Source organism: Colossoma macropomum, unplaced genomic scaffold, assembly GCF_904425465.1.
Source record: "Colossoma macropomum unplaced genomic scaffold, Colossoma_macropomum, whole genome shotgun sequence".
Lineage (NCBI taxonomy): Eukaryota > Metazoa > Chordata > Actinopteri > Characiformes > Serrasalmidae > Colossoma > Colossoma macropomum.
This window is the reverse complement of record NW_023494791.1, coordinates 1,239,149-1,263,741: the sequence shown is the minus strand read 5'-3', so window position 1 is coordinate 1,263,741 and position 24,593 is coordinate 1,239,149. Positions and strand designations below refer to the sequence as shown.

Sequence of the window (24,593 nt, the reverse complement as noted above, 5' to 3'; positions counted from 1 at the left end):
AGGTGGTTGCTAGGATGTTTCTTGGTGGTTGCTATGCTACTCTAGGTGGTTACTATGTTATTCCAGGTGGTTGCTAGGGTGTTAGGCTAGGGTGACATCACAAAAACAGTAAATTAAAAAAGTTTCTATGAACGGTACTTTTTGAAACTTCAACATTGTTTACATACAGCATAGAACTGTATTATTTAAACAAAAATGTGGGGAAAATTCAGGTTTAGCCAGAGACATGTATGAAATAGACAGGCATGATGAACAATAAACATCGTTTGCAAGTAAAACGCAGGTCAAAATGTACTGTAAATAAAATTTTATTAGTTGTTTTAAAATGTAATAATGTAGCAACAGTCACAATGTGCCCTAAAGTACAGATTCATAAGTTCATTTCCAGTCATAATTTACACTTTATTTTACAGTATGATGTATATTTCGTCAGTTCTCAAGAAAATACAGCATTAGGTCCAAAAAAAAAGCTGTAGTAAACAGAGTAAATACTAAGAGCCGCACGCTTAACTGATCCACATATACACCTGTGCAGAGAGGACGTTTAAAGGGACGCTCACCTCACCGAAAAGGAGAAAAGAAAGAACACAAAACCTTCAAGAAACCAAAACAAACAAAAACCATTCTTATTGCACAAAACCTAATTCCATACAAAATCTAGATTTAAAAAAGAAAATAATCTACCCTGAATGAAAAAAAGGAAATAATAAATTATAAAGTCAGAATTTTCTTACCGGGTCTAAAGCTGAGGAAAGTTCTCTGAATCTGATATTTCATTTCATCTAAATATCTAGATCTTATACCATCAACATTACATTCTCACTGTCTCTCTCTCTCTCTCTCTCTCTCTCACTCATTCATTCACTCTCTCACTCTCTCATTCACTCATTTACTCTCTAAATCACTTTAATTCAGTCACTCCGACTCTCCCGCTCTCTCTCTCGCTCGCTCACACACACATAAAGGAAGGGTTCTCTAGTCATTAATATCAGTTCTAAACCGTCAGAACAGTCGGCAGCAGCAGCACAATCTTTCCCTCTGGGTTCCACCTCAGCGGAGCCACGGCTGGAACACAGACACAGAGAACAGCAGATGTGTTATTACAACTTTATACAGCTAATGACATTTATAACTACAGTAGTGCGCAAATCTTTGTACACTAACTGGTTAAATTAGATGTTTTGATTTTCTGAGTGAAAATAAGTTAACACAACCTCTACACTCTTAAAAAAGATGGTTCCTCAAGGGTTCTTTAGTGAAGACAATGGTTCTACATAGAATCATGAACACTGGGACAGTTCTGCTCTGTCTAAATGCTTTAGATGTGAATCTCTGAGCGTCTGTTTTATCAGAGGAGTTCAGTGTGGGGTGAAGGAGCGACTGAGGAGATCATCGTGGTGCAGTTCAGAGCTCATTGTTCTCTGTGTAGCTGCTGTTCTGCTGCTTTCAGCTCAGCTTTTCGAGAACCTGCTGGGTTCTCTCTGACCGTCATTGTTAGTCTGAGAGCGTGAAGTCTTGCGTGGTGCTCCTGTCCGAAGACAATAAGTTGGGGTTCCAAGAATGTGCAAATAATCAGATCAACTGCTCTAACAGGGATGTTTAAGGTGTTTGTTAGGGTTCTGCAACTTTTTCCACTCCTGTGCTGTTTAATAATGTTCTCCATGAGAACTTTAAGAAGCTCCTTCTCCATGATTGCTACTAGTTGCGTGAAATCGTTGACAATGACACCAGGTGCAATTTGCATGAGAACATTTTTATTTTTATTTCATCATATTTTATATAAATTTTTCCCCTTTCAGTTTTCTTTTTACAATATAATTTTGTGTATGCTTATGAATATATAATTTTCTGTTCATATTTGCAGGTACAAACTAAAAAACAGATTGTGTGTGCAGATTTGAAGTGGATATGTGCACTGGAAATATAGTACACAACAAAAACAAATGTGTCTGAATTAATATGTAGAGCACTTATTTTTATATTTCACCATATTTTTATATAGTATCTGAATATATTGTTTTTTAAACTTATCATTGCTGTTGGCACAAAATTCCATCTCCATTTTTGTCGTTTTTTCATTTTTTGACATAATTTGAAAAAGCCAGCTGCCCCTTATGATGTCAAAATTTCATGATGAACAGACCAACAGAAATGGCCCAAAATTACTTGAAAAAAAAAAAGATCCATTTACTTCCATTTAAAGTTAAGAATGTTTTTCTTTCCCCTGTAAAATTACCTTTCAGAGGTATGAGGTTTTGTTCCAAGAGCAGCTGTAGCTTTGTTTATGCTTATGAATATATACCTTTTTGTTCATATTTGAATCTGTTTCTCTGATACTTTGTTAGCCCCCTTTTACCCTGTTCTTCAGTGGTCAGGACCCCCATGGACCCTCACAGAGCAGGTACTATTTGGGTGGTGGATCATTCTCAGCACTGCAGTAACACTGACGTGGTGGTGGTGAGTTAGTGTGTGTTGTGCTAGTATGAGTGGATCAGACACAGCAGTGCTGCTGGAGTTTTTAAACACTGTGTCCACTCACTGTCCACTCTATTAGACACTACTACCTTGTCAGTCCACCTTGTAGATGTAAAGTCAGAGACGATAGCTCATCTGCTGCTGCAGAGTTTGTGTTGGTCATCCTCTAGTCCTTCATCAGTGGTCACAGGACGCTGCCCACAGGACGCTGTTGTCTGGATATTTTTGGTTGGTGGACTATTCTCAGTCCAGCAGTGACACTGAGGTGTTTAAAACCTCCAGCAGCACTGCTGTGTCTGATCCACTCAGACCAGCACAACACACACTAACACACCACCACCACGTCAGTGTTACTGCAGTGCTGAGAACGATCCACCACCCAAATAGTACCTGCTCTGTGAGGGTCCATGGGGGTCCTGACCACTGAAGAACAGGGTAAAAGGGGGCTAACAAAGTATCAGAGAAACAGATGGACTACAGTCTGTAACTGTAGAACTACAAAGTGCACCTATATAGTAAGTGGAGCTGATAAAATGGACAATGAGCGTAGAAACAAGGAGGTGGTCATAACGTTATGCCTGATGGGTGTATTACATAACAAAAAAACAAAAGTGTCTGATACTTGTCCCCCCAAAAAAAGTCTTCCTGGTAATTACTCATATACATTTACCTACAACCAAGTAAGTTTTACATTACTGAAAACACTGATTCCAAACTTTTCATCAGTGATGTGAAGCTGCTCTGGCCAGATTCCTTCATATTTTAGTACAGAAAACTGAGTGGTAGCTCAGTAGACACTTTTTAAACATTTCTACTCACTTTAAGAAGCAAAAAGTCCCAAATGCTGTAAGTACACCTTATATAAAGGTATAATAACGAACGGCTAATATATGATTAACGGCCTGAACATCTGCAGGTGATTGGAGCGCTTGGCTGGCTCTGTGCTCTGCTATCACTTTGTGAGGGAGTTATAAATGATAACGCTAACGTGAGCATCTCACAGATGCGTAAAGAGACTTTAGAGAGGCAGAAGAACATCAGGGAATTCTGTGATTGCACAGATGTGGAAGAATGCTGACTCACATCTGTTTCAGTTTTATTCTAAGCCAGAGACATATGCAGTGTGTGCGTGGGGGAGGGGAGGGGGGGGTCCACAGAAATAACGTACTATCAGGTTGATCATCTAAAAATGGAGTTTACCATCAATCTAGAATCCTCACGCTCCAGAACCTTCTGCGCCTGGTCCGGCGGAAACTTGAGCATGGAAGTTATGACTTTGGCCATCGTCTGTGAACAAATAACCCAAAGACAGTGTAACATTAACAAAAACCGTGAAAATAAGAGTCAGACACTCTTAAAAAGATGGTTCTTTAGGGTTCTTTAGTCAAGAAAATGGTTCTGTATAGAACTATGGACACTCAAAGAACCATTTGTGTAATTAAAGGGTTCTTTGCATCATGAAAGGGTTCTTCAGATTGATGGAGAATGTGCTGCAGATGGTTCTATACAGCACCTTCTTGAAAAGGGTTCTGTATGGCACCAAAAAGGGCTCTACTATTATTATGACTTCAAGCTTCACGCCTAAAAGATGGGGCTTCAAGGGTTCTTTAGTAAAGAAGATAGTTCTGTACAGAACCATGAACATGATTTGCATGATTAAAGAGTTCTTTACATCATGAAAGGGTTCTTCAGACTGATGGAGAATGTGCTGTAGATGGTTTTATATAGAACCTCCTTGCAATTTTATTTGCTATTTGGATGCTATCTAGGACCCTTTTCAAAATGATTCCATATAGAACCATCTACACAACATTCTGCATCAATCTCAAGAACACTTTCATGATGCAATCATGCAAGGGGTTCTTTGAGTGTTCTTGGTTCTATACAGAACCATCTTCTTTGCTAAAGAACCCTTGAAGCACCAATTTTTAGGAGTGAAGCTTGAAATCGTAATAATAGAAGAGAGAGATTTTTGGTGCTATACGGAACCCTTTTCAAAAAGGTGGTATATAGAACCATCTACAGCACATTCTCCATCAATCTGAAGAACGCTTTCACGATGTAAAGAACCCTTTAATCATGCAAAGGGTTCTTTGAGTGTTCATGGTCCTGCACAGAACCACTTTCTTAACTGAAGAACCATCTTTTTTAAGAGCGAAGCTTGACATTGTAATAACAGAAGAACGTTTTTGGGTGCTATACAGAACCCTTTTCAAAAAGGTTCTATGTGGAACAATCTGCAGCACATTCTCCATCAATCTGCAGAGAACCCTTTGATCACACAAGTTTTTCTACGATTTTCTACCATTTTCTTTGCTAAAGAACCCTTGAGGAACCCTTGAAGAACCAGCTTTTTAAGAGTGTGATTGTAAATAAGCGCACGTTGGCTTAGAGGAGGCTGTTGTGACACTTCACCACTGACAGCATACCAGCACGTCACGGTGACACTTCACTGCAGAAAACAGACCTGTAATAAATGATGGAACGACTGTTTCACCATAAGCACAAGGAACGTTCTGCAACTTTACCAGCTCCTGTTTTCTTTCTAAGTAGGTTCATGTTGTTCTTGTGGGTCACAGTATACAAAGTCCAAAAACATATCCTGTGAATAACTTTCCAATACTCAACATATTTGGCCAACATGCTGCTTCTTTAATAATCTGGGTGGTCCTAATGTTGGGTAGCTCTTACATCAGCATGACCCTCACCAATCACAAGGCTGCAGTTACAATTGTCCTTCAGTCTCTGTTTAACCTCTTATACTTGTAGGTATATTTTGGTTTTTCCATCTGATTTGAATGCCCAAATCGTAAGGCAAAATATTCAGTAACTGCAAGAAATAACTGTAAATTTAAAAAAAGTTCTGCTCAAATTAACAGAAAATGTGTTTTATGATCATGAACATATTGCTATATGCTTACAATTTACTGCTGAAAGCCAAAAATCTTAGATGCTCTTTGTACTTTTTTATAAAAAATCATTTTTACAGAGCAGATCACTGAAGAGACGCCATCTGAGATCCAGTTTATAGCTCAGATTTGTGGAAAAATGAGTCGAATTTCAGCGGATTTTATTATAAAGTTTTAAAACTACATTACCCATCTATTGACTGGAAGGAAGCTCTCATATGACCCCCTCCTTTAGAATGTAGCTTATGAAATATGAAAGTTATGAAGTAAAGAATATGACGAAGTGCGTTTTGGAGTTGAAGAAGTTAAGTCAGAGAAACTTACAGAGAGAAAGCTAACCACCAAGTGAAAGCTAACCTAGTAAAGATAACTGTGCTGGCACGAACGTCCATTTCACAGTTTGTTCACCCAACCAGGCGTTCCAACGTTATGTGGCTGCAGATCCAGCAGTAAAGTGAATAAGAAGCTTCTCTAACCTTATCTAGATCAGGGTTTCTCAACCTGTGGGCCGCGGACCACCAGTGGGCCGTGAAGCACCGTCCAGTGGTCCGTGGGCCTGTACTTAGGGGAGACAGTCGTTCGTAGTGGGCCGGTTGAGATGTATAAATAAAATACCACAGTAACAGGCTAATTAAACGCCATCAGTCTGAGACGCGCAGCCGCCGGCGCAGTGCAGACGGTCAGAGATCGAAAGGCTTCTCGGGGTGTTTCTCCTACCCTGGTGCAGACCGATCAAACGTTTTTCTTTAGTTCACTCCGTTTTGACGTGTGAGAACATTCCACATGTATTCAGGTCTGCATCAGATGCCGGATCGGCAAAACCCGTGGGTCTCAGTCCGCTTCCAAACAAACCCTGTTGAGTTCACAGCTGGTGATACGCATTTAATGATCAAACGAGGGAAATTCGTCAGTAGAGCCGGCTTTCCTTTTCTTCTAGCAGCACATCGGTGCTGTACACCGTCACTATCCTCTGCCTGTTTTAAAGTCTGACTCTTTACAGACTCTCATTGCTCTCATATCGTTCCTGCAGCTCTGCTGTTAAAATTGACAGACAAGCCTTAAAATAATAACGAAGATCTGCGTTTGATTTTTGGACGAGCATCAGCGACATGAGTTAAACTCAAATTGATAAACTATTGACAAAGAAGCAGAGATCATGTAAGGATCATCATTACTATTGTTGAATGTGATGACACTGATCCAAAAGCCCACTGAGTGGAGTGAGGATGACTTCAAATGAGGCACTAAAACCCTCAAAACTAAAGAGACTCCAGACCAAACAGTGACTCCTGTGGGAGTGTTTGCTATGAAAACGTCCAGCAATACTGTGATGTAATACATCGTTAGAAAGCTTGAAATCTCAGTATCCAAAATGTGATCTGATCAGTTTAGAGATCTATGAATCAGGAGGAAACAAACTCCTTCTTTCTAGACTCTCTTACTCTGTAACAGGTATTCAAACTTCAGTGTGTTAACTTTCAAATGAGACTGAGATCTTAACTGTAATCCAAAGTATGTGGGAACAGCACCCCTTTACTTTGGGTACGCTGTTTCAGGCACAGTTAACAGGTTAAAGCGTCTCCATGTAAAAGCTGGATGATGTCCTCAGTGAGTGGACAGAGGGGGGTCTACAACGCCACCTGCATATGTAGAGTAGAGGTCCGCGTGGGACTGTTTTTTCAGTCCCGCTCCCACAAGATTTCATCCGTCAAAGCAAACTGGCATCCAATATCTGACAGTCTATTCACAAACACGTTATTCTCTGATGAAATAACAGGTCAATCGTGGTCATCAGGCTACTTCAGCAACTTCACCAAACGCTGTTTATTCACCATTCAAACACAGAGCAGGATTTAAACCACAGAGAGGTTATTTTTGGTGTTTCGCTGGGCAGCTGTGACCGTCGGACTGAAGGCTCCGTCTATGAAGTGTCTTCATTAATTTTAATTAAAACAATTCAAATGAATGAAGTCATTCTAAAGAGCTGTGAAGCAGCCGATCACGTGAACAACACACAGATTCTCGTAGTTCACACAGACGGAGTCTTCAGTCCACTGTTATCATTTTATATTGTTTATATATATATGATTTGGAGATTGTTCTACTTTATTTAGGCTATTCATTGATTTGTGGCCTTTCTTTTCATGTGTGGTTCATCCTGCTCCCGCCTGCACTGGGCTGGTTTCCCGCCCGCTCCCGCGGGAATGCAGGCTTCTAACGTAGAGCCTGTTTCGCACCTTTGTCTGCTTTATTTGTGCTGCTGTGTTGAGTTCTGCTTCAGTGCTGTAGCGGGCTGGAAGTGTTGGACTGAGGGCTGTCAATCACATGCACTCATTAGAATATTAGGCCACACCCACACCTTTCTAATTCGCAAGTTTTAAGCTGTGTTTTAACTATGAGAATCTGTGTTGTAGTCACTTTAAATAACAATAACACTGAGTCACTTAACTCACTTTAAAATGTATATATTCTTCACAGATTGTCCCTTGTTTAATATAAATATATTTGTACATATCAGAGGTTTTTTCCTTACATAGGTCCCTCCTGTCTCTATATTTTGTGTATATTTAATATATTTCAGTTTCAGTATTTTCTTGTATTTTTATCTTTACTTTGTTTACTTTTGTCGAGTGACTATCTGAGCCTCACCACAAGCATTTCATTGCATGAATGTCCTGACATGATGTTCAAATGACAAATAAACTTGAAACTTGAACTAAAAACTACATTTGTTTTGTATTTTCATTCAGACTTTGCTGCATGTCTAATATAAAACTCGATGTCAGTATCATACAAACATCATTTACACTGTGTTCCCTGGGACTAAAGAACTGAAGCACCAGTGTTGTAGGACATAAACTCTTTAGACCAGAATGAAGGTTCAAAGTTCGGGCTTCTGTAATATAGACAGAAGATTTCTATTATTCAGGTAACTGTGTGGAAGAAGCGCAGTAAACATGTAAACTGGATTGGGAAGAATTTTTTCTCATTTGCTTTACCTTTTATTCAACCATGATGAAGCTCCAACTCGAACGCTTACACTCTTTATAACGCTTGAGAGTCAGGAACCACCTCAAAATTGCTACTGCTGATGCTTCTAACTTCATTTTTCCACAAAAGACGCTGTTAATATGGTGGATAAGTTTTCATTTTCAGAGAGAAGCAAGACTGACAGGGTCTACAAGCTTTTCTTTCATAATTACCTGCATGACCACGAAGGTACAGTCAGGTCCATAACTATTTGTTATTGTATTATTAGTGTTATTGTAGCTGTCTAGTTGTCATACTGGAGTTGAAATTAAATAAAAAATATGAGCTCAGTGTGTAGACATTTCAGCTTTGAGAGTATTTCCACCCAAATCAGGCGAACGGTGCAGGAATTACAACCGTTTTCATTAATAGAGCCCCCAGATTTTCAGGATGTATGAAATGTTTAAAAGTGCAGATATGTTAATTTTTAATTAATTAGCTATATACAGCTATGCACATTTATATATACAGCCGTATGCAAATTTTTGAAAACAAGTGGTCAAATTCTATGTTTTGTTGATTTTCTAAATTGAAACACATCCTCTACAGAGAACACACTTTGGCAATTATCTTTACATTTTACTGCATCATTTCTATTTGTTTGCAAAAATGTAAAACATAAAATACAAATATTTAATATAAAATGTGCCTTAACGTCTGTGGGAATGCTAGTGTTTTGCTATTGTTTGCATGAAATAAATCAATGTATGAAAGATTTTTTTTCAAACCTGCGGTAAATTACTCTCTACAGTCTCCGGGGTCTGTTACCATGGTAACTCGGTTAACCATCAGCGGTAAGAAGCCTACTGTATACTCACATTTAGTACTATAAGTACAGTTAACTTCGAAACAACACACCAGCGTTTAGCCTGATCATATTTCAAGGTCAAGAGCAAATCAGAGAAATTTAGGAGGAACTGACTCATCAGCCAATGAGAGAAGCTCTGAAACCATTGACTAGAGGCTCCACGAACCTTCGCCTCCTCCCTCACTCTTCCCTGCGAACAATTAAACCACGCAAAGGCAAAAAAAAATGCTCGTTATCTGCCGCATGCTGTGTAATCAGCTCCAGACACATCTGCACACTCAGGCCTATAAATACGGCGCTAATCAGAACCAGCGCTACCGCTTAGCTCCGGCTCTGCTCTTAAAATGCCAGGCGCGGCTGCGTCATGTGACAAAAACGCCCACCGGGTCGCCTGCCGGACATCCTCCCTCACAGGGAGGCCCAGTGTGATGTCATATGGTCACCGACTGTTTATTGTTGACCCTGGGCTTCCCCGCTGGCTTTAGGGCCCTGTCAACCGGGCTGTTAATTAGCCCGGACTAAATGGACAAGAGTCGTTAATTAGGGTCCTGCAATGCGGACACAGTGTGGCCTTTGTGTGGGGCTCTGACACGGCAGTGGCCGTTTTCATGTGAGGACAGACTTTTTCCATTTGAGCTGCCAGCTGAAAAGTCTTCCTTTCATACTCAACGCTGTGCTGGGCAAATGTTTTCTGGGGTTTTGGGTTCAGAAGAGCAGCAGTTGTTGCTTTACAAATAGACTTGTGTTATTATAATGTAGCGGATTATATACAAGGGATGCACTGACATGGTTATTAATTATTATAGCAATATATAGCTAAGCACATTTATATATACAATTTTTATAACACAACTCGTCAAATTCCATGTAGTTACCACAGAAAATTACCGTTTCGTCACGTAATTTTCACAGAAAATCTACAGGACGTGGGAGAAAACACAGTGACACCATATTAATCTTTGTCTAATTAAAGAACAAAATGAAGCGCAGTTCAGTAAAAGTTGTGGTTGTATTTTATCGTCATCTTTAATTTGGCTGCAAAGCTGTAATTAATCTTGTAATAAAGAGTGGGACTGCCAATGTCACACCAACGTTACCGTCTGAGAGTTTGTGGCCACTTAGCCTAGCCTAGCCCAGCCTAGTCTGCCTTCTTCTCTGAAGCCATTTCTCTTTTCATGCTCAACGCTGTGCTGGGCAAAATGAGTTTTTGCTTTACCAATAGACTGTGAAAAAGAACAGTGGTTATCATATATAATGCTATTATAATGTAGCAGATTATTTATAAGGGGTGCACAGAACTTCTGCACAGGCCACACTGTATGTTTTATTCTTTTCCCAATTAAATTCTGCAAATAAACAGTAATTGTGCATTAAAAAGTGCAGAAGTGTGTCTCTGTGTAACTTGTTTTCACAAAACATGGACCAGCCTATATCAATAACCGACGAATAATATCACCAATATAATCAATAATTAAGATCGGACTTGTTATCTAACAACGTAGCTAATCTCCGTTTTAAAGAGTAATGTAAATAAGCGCATGTTACTTACTGGATAAGCCACAGCAGAACTGCTACACAAGCCGCGCAGGTTCATGTTTAGGAAAATGGAGTCGCTAACCCTTTTATTTTTCAGATGCTGATAAGCTTGGCTACAGATTTGGTCTACTGAAGAGCTTTCCTGGTGGTGTGCTGGTAACACAGTCCTCTTATTTGGGTAACGGTGTGGAAAATAGCCGCAGTAAGCAGTTAAACATAGTTAGGAGTGTTTTTTGAAGGTTTACAGGATGTGGGAGAAACACAGTGACACCATGAGAGTCTAAATCTTTGTCAAATAAGCAACTCAGTAAAAGCGCAGATCAGTAAAAGTTGTAGTTGTAGTTTACAGTCATCTTTAATTTGGCTGCAAAGCTGTAATTAATCTAGTAATAAAGAGCAGAACTGCTAATGTCACACCAGCTTTCTGAGAGTTTGTGGCTGCTTAGCCTAGCCTAGCTTATCTTAGCCTAGCTTGGCTTATCCTGCCTTTTTCTCTGAAGCCATTTTCTCCCGAGGCGACACGTTTCGGCTGATTAACGAGAACCGAGATTATTATTTTACTCGTGTTTTCCCCTCAGAAACTGATGTTTGCATTGATAAAGTCATGGTGAAAACGGACGATTCTCAGAGGAGCTTTAGCAGTGTAGATTGTTTATTGTGGAAAAAGGAGGAAAAAAAGCATGAAGCGCTCTGCACTCCTATTTATTGTATAATAATGAGTTCATTTGGAATTCAATAACGAGGCGTTTTGCTTCTATGGCTCCCAAAAAATTAACATTCATTTATTCTGCTGCTGCAGTCAATGGTGAAAGTTGGGAAAACTGAGCTCGTGATGGAGAATTCCCCTCACGACTGTGGTCTGCGGAACGACGCTGCTTGAGGTGGCGGAATTTTCCGTCACTGATCCATTGAAAACCATGGAATATCTGGTTTGCTAAAACACGTGAACGCAGCATTATTGTTATAGCAGCGTGTTTCCATAATCTTACTTTAATAGCTGCCTGGATGTGCAACTGAACCTGCAGTCTTCCGTGTAGGGCGCTGTTATCCACTACGCTATCCATTTGAGTGTATTATAAACAATGGACCACAGAAGCTGAAAACAGTGGAGGTAATTATTGGCTGTATTTCCGATGTCAGGCTAATACTAGCAATTAAATGAAAGGATAGAATCTGTGAATAACATATGGGCTGGCGATTCGTCGTGCATCCCTAAGTATGTGTTTCCAAGACTCACAGATGCAACTCTCTCTTTGAGGGAAGACTGGATACATACCTTTGTCTCTCGTCCCATCATGTACTCAAACATGACCTTCCGCAGGTACTCGAACTCGGTGTGCTCGGAGAGGGGATCGGCGTTGTAGTGTGCGGGTTCTGGGAGGACAGAAGATTCATCATCAGTGCAGGACAGCGGATGACTGTGACTATCAGAGCTGGGCCTTCAGCTTGGGCCATAGACATATAATCAAATAATCAAATAAAAATAAATAAATAATCAAATAATAAACAAACCAAACCTCTACAATAACGCTAGTCTCTGCTGAGTCTAGTACTTCGTTAGCGCTCAGCTCTAGATCTAACAGTTCTAGATTAAACACGACATTTGAAGCTTGTATAAAACAGTTTTAATTGAAGCCTCTGACAAATATTAACATACAGCTGAGGTCGTATGCGTCAGTTTTACAGTGACTCTTTCAGCAAAGAGTTCTGATATAGAGCTGCCGCCGCTGTTCTCCATTCCTAACAACTAACCGGAACCTGCTTAGACTATTCACAGTCAGTGACGAATCTAGAACCTCCAGGACTACAGTGATGATTTTTTCTCTCAAAGTTGGCTGCAGTGAAAATCAAAGCCTGACTGGACGGTTCCTCTGTCACTTCCTTTGTGCTGGTAGTTAATCTAATGTGTAAGGTCTTCAGTCCAGCTCCTGGTGTCTTAACCAATGGGAGAGCTTGCTTGGCTGAATCTACCTGAATACCACAGAGAGAACAATCCTGTTTGGATAATTTTTTGTTGAATGTTTTGAGTTTAAAATCCTTTCTCTGGCAAAAAAAAAATTAACAATACAATAAGAGTATAACCTCATTATGACCACTTCCTTGTTTCTACGCTCATTGCCCATTTTATCAGCTCCACTTACTATATAGGGTCACTTTGTAGTTCTACAGTTACAGACTGTAGTCCATCTGTTTCTCTGATACTTTGTTAGCCCCCTTTTACCCTGTTCTTCAGTGGTCAGGACCCCCATGGACCCTCACAGAGCAGGTACTATTTGGGTGGTGGGTCATTCTCAGCACTGCAGTAACACTGACGTGGTGGTGGTGTGTTGTGTGTTGCGCTGGTCTGAGTGGATCAGACACAGCAGTGCTGCTGGAGTTTTTAAACACCTCAGTGTCGCTACTGGACTGAGAATAGTCCACCAACCAAAAATATCCACCCAACAGCGTCCTGTGGGCAGCGTCCTGTGACCACTGATGAAGAACCAGAGGATGACCAACACAAACTGTGCAGCAGCAGATGAGCTATCGTCTCTGACTTTACATCTACAAGGTGGACCAACAAGGTAATAGAGTGGACAGTAAGTGGACACAGTGTTTAAAAACTCCACAGCACTGCTGTGTCTGATCCACACTAACACACCACCACCACGTCAGTGTTACTGCAGTGCTAAGAATGATCCACCACCCACACAATACCTGCTCTGTGAGGGTCCATGGGGGTCCTGACCACTGAAGAACAGGGTAAACAAAGTATCAGAGAAACAGATGGACTACAGTCTGTAACTGTAGAGCTACAAAGTGCACCTATATAGTAAGTGGAGCTGATAAAATGGACAATGAGCGTAGAAACAAGGAGGTGGTCAGAATGTTATGCCTGATCAGGGTACTTACAGAGTTTAAGTACAAACATGATTATATTAAAGAAAAAAATAAAAATTACTTACATACATTCTCTGAAGGCCTCGAAGGCCCTGATACTTCCCTACTGGTGAGGAATATGTAGCAGTCCAGAGTAGCACAGTGTTACTGGAAACGGCTCCTGGTGGTTAGAGATTAGCAGGCAGCCTGTAAACTCTGCCAGCAGCTCTCCCTCCCTCTCCCTCCCTCTCCTTCCCTCCCTCTCTCTCTGCCCTCCAGCTCCCTTCTTCTACCACACACTGCTCTGTCAGGCTCCTAATTACAACCAGAGCAGGCAGATGACAGGCTTATGAACTCAGCAAACGTGATTCCGCTCGGCCTACATTGCCTCGACGTCAGCAATTCAGTGCGTGTTAACGTAAAAAGTCAGAGAGGACGTCGGTCACCATGGGAACAGATCGGAAAGGAGATCAATGTGCTTTTGTTTAGACAACTTGTTCACTCATCATCTGGGCCGGTGCCTGAGGGTTCGGCATAAGCATTGACATTTATAGACAGGATATATATATAAATGCTTTGGTGCTGTAGTTTTGCTCCTACCATATAATAGGGCTCTCTCTCACTCACACACCTCTGCATAGCAGTAATCAGTCAGTAAATCAGCAGGACTGCTCGCTGTGCTCTGGCCTCAGTCATGCTAGTTAGACACAGTTTTTCGAAAGCACTGAGAAAAGTATAACAGCAGCATTGTGGCTGAAATACAGAACGGCTTCTATTCGTTTGGGGACACTTTTTTTTCATGAGGAAAGTGAGAGGAGAAAGAAAGGAGACATTATGATGATAAATCAAAACAAGCACAGTCCTTAAAACTAATAATAAGAATAATAAAAATATATTTGACTATGTGGGGGAGAGTTTTGCGACTATTGTGGTAAATAATGAGGAAAAAGCATCTTAATTTTCCAAACGATCAATGAGTTAAAAAATAACCAAATAATAATTAATACACGGCTCAGCGAATCAGGTACCATAAATGGTACTATTATGGCACTACATTTTATAATCGATCTTCATGAGTTGCATGCTTGATTTTAGTTTATCAATTAATCACTAAGGCTACGTTTCCACAGCAGGTAAAAGCGGCCCAAATCTGATTTTCTCACCAAATCCGATTTTTTTGTTTGGCTGTTCACACTGTCTTTTAAATGTGATCTGTATGAGACATCAGTGTGAACAGATCAGCTCCTAAACTGACCCGCATGCACAAAAGAACAGTGCTTCAAGTGGCTCGTCCAGAGGTGAACAGTCCTGATGGCCAGCGAACGCCAGTTGCTCCCGGAGCTTTAGTTTCGTCTTTGCCAGCATCACAGGAGTGATTATAATGTTCCAGTGGTTGACAGCTGGACTCATCACCCAGAATGTGTTCGAGTTCACTGTAAAAACTACGGCCACTTCTTTGGTTTGTGTCCTCCGATTCTTTAAACTGCTCTTTCACGCTGCAGCCTCGGTCTCCTGCGGCCGCGTTCGGCCGTTTCGTCCGAAACCTCTTCAAACACAGTTTGATAAGTATCTTCTAATTTTTTTGTACAGAAACATCAGCCTAAATGTTTATGAGCCTCAGCAGCGTGAAATAATGACGAATGTCAAGTTGGACTGACGTACAAATTGCATGAATTCCGATCTGGCTGTTCAGACTGAGTCACATTGCCGCAGATTGGATACGCATCAGATTTCAATACCACATATGAAAGCGTCTCAAAACAGAATTGAGATTCAGTGTGTTTATCTGTTCACACTGACACACAGACACACATCTGTGTCACACATGAAGAAAAAGATCGGATTTGGGCCACTTTTACCTGCTGTGTAAACGTAGCCTAACTAACAATGGTTAGTGGTCAAAAGAGTTTGCCAAAATCTGTGTCCCTACTAGACTGGTCACAATTATTACATAACTGCCTGAATGCAATTATTATCTTCAGTTTTTAGCTTTCACAATCATATGTTTACATAGCAAGAAACTTTGAGTGCGTATACATGCACTTAATAATCTGATCATAGTCGGATTTCTGCAGTTATCCGATTAATTAAATGGTCATGTAAACACCATACTCAAATCTAGAAATCTGATTAAGAAATCTGATAAAGAGGCTGGATTTTAGCTCAGTAATCAGATTTCTCAGTGCATGTAAGCTCTTACTCTGATTTCTATCGGATTTCTCAGTCTACGCATGCGCGAGATCAGACGGTGGATGTCGCGAGACGCAGCAAAACACTTTTGGAGCAGCGCTGAAATCAAACACGAAATAAAGGACTTAAATATTCTTCATCTTCTAGATGATGTTTGTTCATATTTTCAGCTAAAGCGGCGCAATTTTTATAAAAAAGCCGCGGTAAGTTTGAGTTTTACGTCATGTTTACATTACGTCGTCTTCTGTGAGTTTATTGGCTGGTTGCAAAGCAGAAATCTGATTACTGTCCAACTCATGTAGACCCGGAGTTTCCTCAAGAGCATGTAAACGTCGATCGGATTACTGACAAAATCCGATTTTCTGCAGTTACTGGATTATTAAGTGTATATAAACACACTCAATGTGAATTGGGTGCATGTTTATATGCTGGGCTGAGGCAAACGCATGTACATGAAAGAAAGCAGAAAATGTATTTATCGAGACGCCTTATGGGTCTTATGAAAAACATTTGTATTTTCTGAGTGGTGCTAGTGTAGCGGGTAACATCTCTGCCTTCTACACTGTAGACTGGGGTTCAATCCCCACCTGGGTAAACACCCTACACTATACCAATAAGAGTCCTTGGGCAAGACTCCAAACACTACCTTCACCTACCTGTGTAAAAGATTAAGTTGTAAGTCTCTCTGGATAAGAGCCAGAAATGTAAAACACCTTCAGAGGGCAGTGGTGAGTATTGTTTGTTTATTTGAGCTCGAGGTGCGTCTGCTGTCAGCTCTGAGCATTTAAAAGCTCTTAATAGCTCTGGCGTATCTAACTGATCTAATTTCCTAACAGCCTGTCCAGACTGATGCATCCAGCTGAGCCAGGCTGTCTGCAAACTGAGAGGATCTCTCTGGTTTGTAATGGCTGTTAATGTCATTTAAAGTAGTGTCGACTTCAGCTGCTGAGTTCTTGTGGAAGGGAGAAAAAGGCTTCTTCTTTATTTCAGCATCAGGTGGCACAGGGTCTCGAGAGACCCCACTGCGCAAATACAGTGTTCCAAACAACAGTTTATACCATTTATCTGGGGTAGTTTGATATCCCCCCACCTTACTTCTCAGATTTTGATATCAGCTTATTCTCTAATAGGTGCATCTCTTCGTCCATCAGTTTGGCCATCGCATGATGAGCTCACTCCTAAAAACTGGCTTCAGCAGGTTTTTACCAGCCTGCTCTACCTTTCAAGGTCAACTTGCCCCTCTCTTCACTGGGTCAGTAGGTACACACAGGCCTGTCTGTGAACCCAGCTGCTTTCCAGTGTCTAGAATCTCCTATGCAGACAGTCTAAGGCCGACGCTTTGTGAGAGAATTAATATTCTCTGTTAGGCAAGACTTCCTATTTGATTATTGATTACAACATCTAATCTATTTGATTACTGATTAAGGGAATATTTATTCAAAATCTCCATCAGTAGGTTTGGGTGGTATAGCGGTGATACAGTATACCGCAGTATGTAAAACTCATGATGACATTTAAAAATGATTACAGTATTTCAAAATTGTAATGTGTCAAATTTCTATTCAACACCTGAACACAAACACATTCCACCCTCTTATAGTTTATAATCATTATTTTTAATAATCTTGTGTCAGCGCTTTAGTTCAGAATCGAACATGTGGTGGGCAGGTCCCCCTCCTAGTTAACAGCACTATTTAACATTTATCAATTGTTTGATAGACGGTTTGGCATTTATTGAATGATGGCTTGAAAATGGTCACTCATTTGGTAACCAGGCAAAGTGAACCACTTTTTTCAATTTTAAAATAACGTTAAATGTTAAAAAGGCAGCAACAAACAATGTTTTGAGTGACTTTTTCCTTTTTTTAAGACAATTTTTACACAAGCACCGTCATATATCGTAAACCCCAGTCAAATGTCAGTAAGGTATGAAAAACAGATCCCGCCCAAGCCTGATTTAAAGCGTAGTGCATTTATCTTTCCAATGTTTGATTCATGTGAAAAGCATTTTACTAAAATGGAAAGTCCTACATTATTAAAGATTTGTTATCACTAAGTGTCGAGAGCTACACTCTTAAAAATGATGGCTCTTCAAGGGTTCTTCAGCAATGAAAATGATTCGATATAGAACCATGATCATTCAAAGAACCCTCTGCATGATTAAATGGTTCTTTGCACCATGAATGGGGTCCTCAGACCGATGGACACTGTGTTGTAGATGGTTCTATATAGCACTTTTCTGAAAAAGGGTTCTTCTATTGTTATGATGTCAAGCTTGTACCAGTTGAAGAACCCTTTGCATGATTAAAGCGTTCTTCAGACTGATGGAGAATGTGCTGTAAATGGTTCTATATAGACCCTTTCTTGAAAAGGGTTCTTTATAACACCAAAAGGAGTTCTACTATGTACCAATAGCAGAATCCTTTCTGGTGTTATGTAGAACCACACAGAGCATATTCTTCAATCTGAAGAATCATTTCACCATAAAAAAGAACTTCATTATGCACAGGGCATTTTTGAGTGTTCATGGTTCTACACAGAACCATTTTCCTTACTAAAGAACCCTTGAGGAACCATCATTTTAAATGTATAGATAGCAAGATTTATTAGGTAATCAGACAATTTAGATTTGCACTTGACAAACTGTAAACTGTAATTATTTTCAGGGCAATTATGCGTCAGCTAACATCTCATGCTCGTTAATTAACCCCTGCTCAAACCTGATAATGCATGCTGAATTAGTTTAACTGAACAATTATAAGGAACTGCACACTTTCCATTCTACAGTAATAGTTGTTTACAGGCAACCGAGGACTCGTGGTAACAGATACTGGACACAGCAGCAGCGCCTCTCACGGTGCCAGCTAGAAAAATGCACTGAAAACAGGCCTCCAGAGCTGTGACCTCATGATGTCTATGGGTAAGCAAGCGCGCTGGAGCCGCCAGCCCCTCTGGAATATCCATCTAACAGTAGCTGACGACACTGACGGCTCACGGATGTGCCAAACACAACCTGAAGGAGAGCAGAGGTGCCAGGCCAACCCAAACAGGCCTTTGATCAGGAAGCGTAGATAAAGGAGACAGTCGTAAATAAGCTGAGCCGCCAAACTGACCCGAGGCCGGCACGGCTGAACCCACAACACCGCCACAGCAGGGGCTAACGGCAGGAAACCTGAGACACAGACCACTTTCACACAGTCCTCCATCACCAGAGAACACAGCAAATACAGATGCAGAGTGGGGTTTACTGCAGCCAATAACACGACCCTGAAACTGCTCATGGAAGATATGACCTTAGCAAAGTTCAACTAATATATACAAGAAAGATTCAGTATATGGGTCATTCTACAGAAACGTCCACTTTTCTATCTGTCCATAGGAGTCACTGGTGTTACTGATCCTCATTGGTGTTACACATAATAAAGGGAACACCAGAGACATTTTAATGAACAATGCATTTTACAGAATGGCTGCTACAGAGCATCAAACCACATGTTGTCAATCATGGAATATCCACTAAAATATGGAATTTAATCCATTTGAGTTCTGTTTTTTCACAAATACCTCAGAATAAAGTCGGTCACACCAGTGACTTCAGCTAAAAGCTTCATTTGAAATCATGAGCTAAATGAGAAAATCTCTAATAACTGAAAGACACAGTGGACTCACCATGAGCTTTTCTTCATAGATCCTCAGAAAACAGGTAAAAGGAAGTCAAGTGATGTCATCAGTGTGACTTTTATTTCAAAATAAGAGATTTTTTGTTCTGCGGTAACACCAGTGACACGACTCCTGGGGACAACAACTTTCATTATATATTTTATAATATTTATTAGCCATTTGTTTTCTTTATGTCATTTAATCTATACATTCTATAGTCATGTATAGATTATTGTAGTTAAAATTGCAGAAAAATATGGCCTCAGCCTTCACACATGACTGTGAGGACGAGCTCTTCTGTGTTTGTGCTTGGAATTCTAGATAACAGATTTAAAAACCAATATTGCTAAATTGAGGCTCAAGAAGGTGGAATTGTTAAAAGAACTTATTGCTTTATTTTAAAATATAAATAAATTGTAACCCTGACTTGTTTTTGATGAAGTTATATATATTTGTAAAGGCTAGGGACACAAAAATGGACGTTTCTGTAGAATGACATATAAAAACATGTACCTACAACATATTAACTTAACAGGAGAAGCAAAAAAGTTTTACATTTTAATGTAAGTTAATGTAAAGAGATTTTTTCTTGGCTCCATACATTGTGAAAATTTCACACAATGGAAAGGACAGCTGCTCGGCTCAAATAATGTAGAAAGTTTAAAAAATGTAGACACGGTCGTCTGCGAAAGTTTTAACCACTATGGTCAAATGACATGTTTTGTTGATTTTCTAAGTGAAAATAAGTCAAAACATCCTCTACAGGAACAGACTCAAATATGGCTTTTTTTCACATTTTAGTGCACAATTTCTAATTATTGGCTGAAAATAATTATAATAAATGTAGCAAATATACAGTAATTGTGCATTAATATTTTCACTTTTGCACTGTACTTTTTTTTTTTTTTTGGATCACAGCAATACAAAACACACAAAGCTTTGAGACTTCTTTAGATTTTTTTGCCTAATCCTGAATTAGCCAAATGCATTTTGATCAGACTTATATGTCTTTTAAATTAATGTATAAGTTGGTATTTTTTAAGCTGACAGGTCTTTAAAGTGTGGATGTTACCAAATAACAAAGCTGCTGTAACTAAGCGGATGTTTATGAGGGCTGGTGGGCGGTGCTTAGCACACACTCATTTCCATAATGTTTCCTGGCCAGCTTCGTTATTAACGTAACTAAGTGGTCGTTTTAAGTGGTGAGGACATGATCTGAAGGCGATGAGCAGGGTGGATAATTACACCCGAGAAATCTGGAGGGCGGATTGTTTAGCGGTAGGTCTCAAAGGGAAGATCAAAAGGGTTAAGGGACACTTTAAGTTAATGGAGGACCATTTAGGAGCACGCTTAAATCACAAAGTTTATGAGGAAACCGTCCCTCCGGGGAAACACTGAGGAGACAAACAGACAGAGAGGACGACAATCTTTCTTTTTCACATTTTCAGATCATTTGGCCTCGTCCACTCTTACACTTACAATACAGTTCACACATGTCTATACTGGAAATACAGGTTCTATGACATGTTCCACTATAGTCCACTAACAACGAAATACACTTTCTTAAAAGTTAACAAACACTATTCATATTATTTATTGCTGATTTTCTAAGTGATAGTTAGATTAGATTAGATTCAACTTCATTGTCATTGTGCGGAGTTCAGGCACAGATCCAATGAAATGCAGTTAGCATCTAACCAGAAGTACAGTATTATTTACATATAAAGTGCAGATATATATATGAGGTAGTATGTCCTATGAGGTAGTATGCCCAGTGGGAGGAGCATATGTAAATATATGCAGAGTAAACTTGTACAGTAATTGTTGGTGCAAATATGAATATTGCAGTAATAGACTGTGCAAATATGAATAGTGCAATTATACTAAGACAAAGTACAGTATAATAATAACTTACACATCCTCTACAGGGAGCACACTTCTGCACATTTTTAATGCACAATCTCTATTTATTCGATGAGTTTAACATATTGAAAAACCAAAACAAAACAATGTGTCCCATAACTTTTGCACAGGCCACAGTTTATGTTTTTTTCCCCTCAATATGTTACATTTAGCAAATAAATACTATTTGTGCATTTAAATGTACAGAGGTGTGGCCTGTTGAGCAAAAAGCTAAACATGTGCACATCCCTGCAGGTGGCGTGCCGGGTCGTCGGGGACGGTAGCGCCACTGTAGACGGTTTCTTATTTGCATTTATAAGTGCTCAGCAGGTTTCCAGACACATTTAATCTGCAACGAAAAACCGCCAAACACTAAAATTCGAGAAGATGAAGTCGCTTCTTGTTCGCCAGCGTCTTGCTCGAATTTTTCAGTTCCACCTTGAATGGTGCAGCAGTTACATTCTGAAAGCGGCTGTAGCAGCAACTTCAAAGCACGAACTGCACATTAATGTAACTCAGTAGTGGTGAAATGCTGACTCAGAGCTCCTTTAACTCCGTATGACAAAGTTTATTCCTTTATTAACTGCACAAACTCGTTTGTCCTCTGCTCATCATCAGCTGACAAACCACTGAAACTGAGATGTGGCTGTTTTTGCTTCAGTCTTGAACACATGAGTGAGCTGTACAGGCTCTACTCGCATTGCTGTTATTGTTATTGCTCTATCGGAAGCAGTGTTACCGTACAACAAGCACGTCCAGCAGAAAAAATGCGGAAATGTGAAAAGAGTCTAGTGCAATGTGTTCGGAGATGGTGTTAGCTGTTTCGATTTTGAGATCTAAAATTGTTTCTCAAATTATTTTTTTTCTGCATTACTAACCAAAAATCTCTCATTTCTAGTTTGTAGAATATCTGCGTTCATGATATCATCCCTCACTCTATTCTGAGGAATATTTCATTAGGAAAAAAGTCATTTCATTAGGAAATTCACCTGCAGCACCGCCTAAAGACCCCCATATAAGCACTGAGAGGAAACTAAGATTTAAGGCTGTTGTGGAAGAAATGACACTCCAGATCTTGTGTGGGAAACTGGAGTGAGTCTGTGAAAAGCATTAGATCCAGAGATGAGCTTTCGACCCCCCCAACCCCCCAGCCCCCTGCCCCCGACCCCAGCCCCCCCAAACAGCAAATTCTCTTTATTACACTGGCAGGGAAAGTCCATAAAGAGGTTAATGTTCAGGCCATGACCAGCCCCTCTGCTCCACCTCTAAAACCCTCAGCACTCGTTCTCCATGTTCTGGAGATGTTCAGTGGTGCATGTGTGTAACTGAGCTGACTGATAGCAGAGTATCAGAGTCCGATCCAGCTCGACTGTGGGGAAGGACTCCGCTGTGTTTGGGCTCAGGAGGCACCTCTCGGTCATGTACGGCACATGATGAAGATAAAGACCAAACCTCAGTCCTGTAATGAAGCCCTGCAGTACAGCGCTTTTAGCAGTAAATGACCTGAGAGGTGTGTAGGTGTGTGTAGGGGGGTATTTACCTTTGTATGTGCTTCCCAGGTGAGTCACCACAGAGTTTTTATAAGCACTTTTTATCGTGTCCTCCAGAGTATGAATCTGGAAAAAAAGAGCCACAACTGTCTGTTAGAGTGAGCAGTAAAGCACCGAGCAGCAACAAGGTCTTCGGATCTCACTGAATTTCTTCTGGCCGTGTTCACACTGCCAGCACAAATCTGATGTTTGTCATATCCAGATTGTATCCAGGTAGATTTTTGATAATCTGAACAGCAAATTTTCATATTTTTATAAATAATTCATAATCACCTGAAACATATTAATTTAGTTTGAGAAATACATTTTAATTTAAATGAAGCTACTCATGGAGCATCCAACGCTCAGTGTAAATGAAATATCAACAGTAGCATAACCATATGGCAAATAAAAATGAAATTACTGAATTTGAATTTTCATTGTGAGCCCAAACGTGCATGTTTGAGTGCAAAATTTGAACTGAAATTAAGGATTACGCTGCCAATTAAGCAACTAATCCACAGATTACACAGATATAACACCCCACTTGTCACCTCACTGATCCCTTTCTTTGCCACTATACACCCTTTAACTGCTGCTGCACTCAGCACTTTAACTTAAGACACACACTTTGCACAATGTAAGGGTTACAGGTATGACTGTGTGTGTGAGTGAGTGATGGTAGGAACGCATATTTAATCTTATTTTACTTAATTTTACTTTATTTATTTAGTTTTTCTTCACTGTCTGGTACTCTGCACTGTGAGCTCCTGTAACCAAAACCAAATTCCTTGTATGTGTAAACAAACCCGGCCAATAAAGCTCGATTCTAAATCTGATTCTAATATAAACACTCAAACTTTACTCACGTTCAGCAGGAACAACGATTTCACAATAAGAGTCCTACATAATTGTATCGTTCAATATATTTTACATACTACTACTAATAATACTACATATCGCTACTGTTGGGAGAAAACCTTGTATCTCCAAAATGGTAACTTTACAGGAGAAGGAAAAACCTGCTTTACTTTTAATGTAAGTCAGTGGAACCAGAATTTTTTCCAAGTCATTTTGGGTCGTTTCTTTTGGTCCATTCATCATGAAATTTACATACAATGTAAAGATAAACAGGCATTTTCAAATATGTCAGAAACTGAAAAACGACAAAAAGGGAGATACAAGGTTTTTCTGACAACAGCAATATAACAGTAATTATTATTATTACTAACTATATTAATTATCATAGTATTATTGACTTAGCTGCACCTAAATGCGTGTATATGTTGTGTAGCTAAAATCAAAACTTGGAAAAAAAATACAGCGCACTTTATTCCCCATATTTTAGTTTAAAATATTACGTGAAATGTTAGATGAAAACCTTTATTAAGCAGGATTGGGTGAGTTTGGTGTGGAAGAACTTCATCAGCAGTTCTAGAAGAAGTTCTAGAAGAAGACTTTCTGGCTAACGGCTCCCCAGGTAATTTGAGTTTGAGACCCCTGTTTAAGACACCGCCACTGTGCAAGGTTCACACATGAGCATGCTCCGTGAGGTAAAATAAATAAATAAATAAAAATGAGAAAGGTGACACGGCCTAATTATGCACAGTAAAAGCGAGTAAGTGTAAGCAGATGTGCTGAGTAAGGAACTCAAGAGGGACTTCCCGTAATGTACCGCCGGCGGGGCGAAGGAAC

The 24,593-nt window shown here is 39.9% G+C and overlaps 1 protein-coding gene across 3 annotated transcripts in view; it reads right to left on the bottom strand.

Annotated features, from left to right (window-relative positions):
• Positions 1-292: 292 nt before the first annotated feature.
• golga4 (golgin A4) overlaps positions 293-24,593 on the bottom strand; it is an 82,153-nt gene continuing 57,852 nt past the window's right edge. For all 3 annotated transcript variants that reach the window (XM_036573617.1, XM_036573618.1, XM_036573619.1), the window contains 4 exons: positions 22,910-22,985; positions 12,035-12,132; positions 3,676-3,762; positions 293-1,065 (listed from right to left, as the gene is read on the bottom strand). In XM_036573617.1, the coding sequence (XP_036429510.1) occupies positions 1,051-1,065; positions 3,676-3,762; positions 12,035-12,132; positions 22,910-22,985 (276 nt within the window). In that variant the 3' untranslated portion in view covers positions 293-1,050. The remainder of the gene's footprint in view (positions 1,066-3,675; positions 3,763-12,034; positions 12,133-22,909; positions 22,986-24,593) is intronic.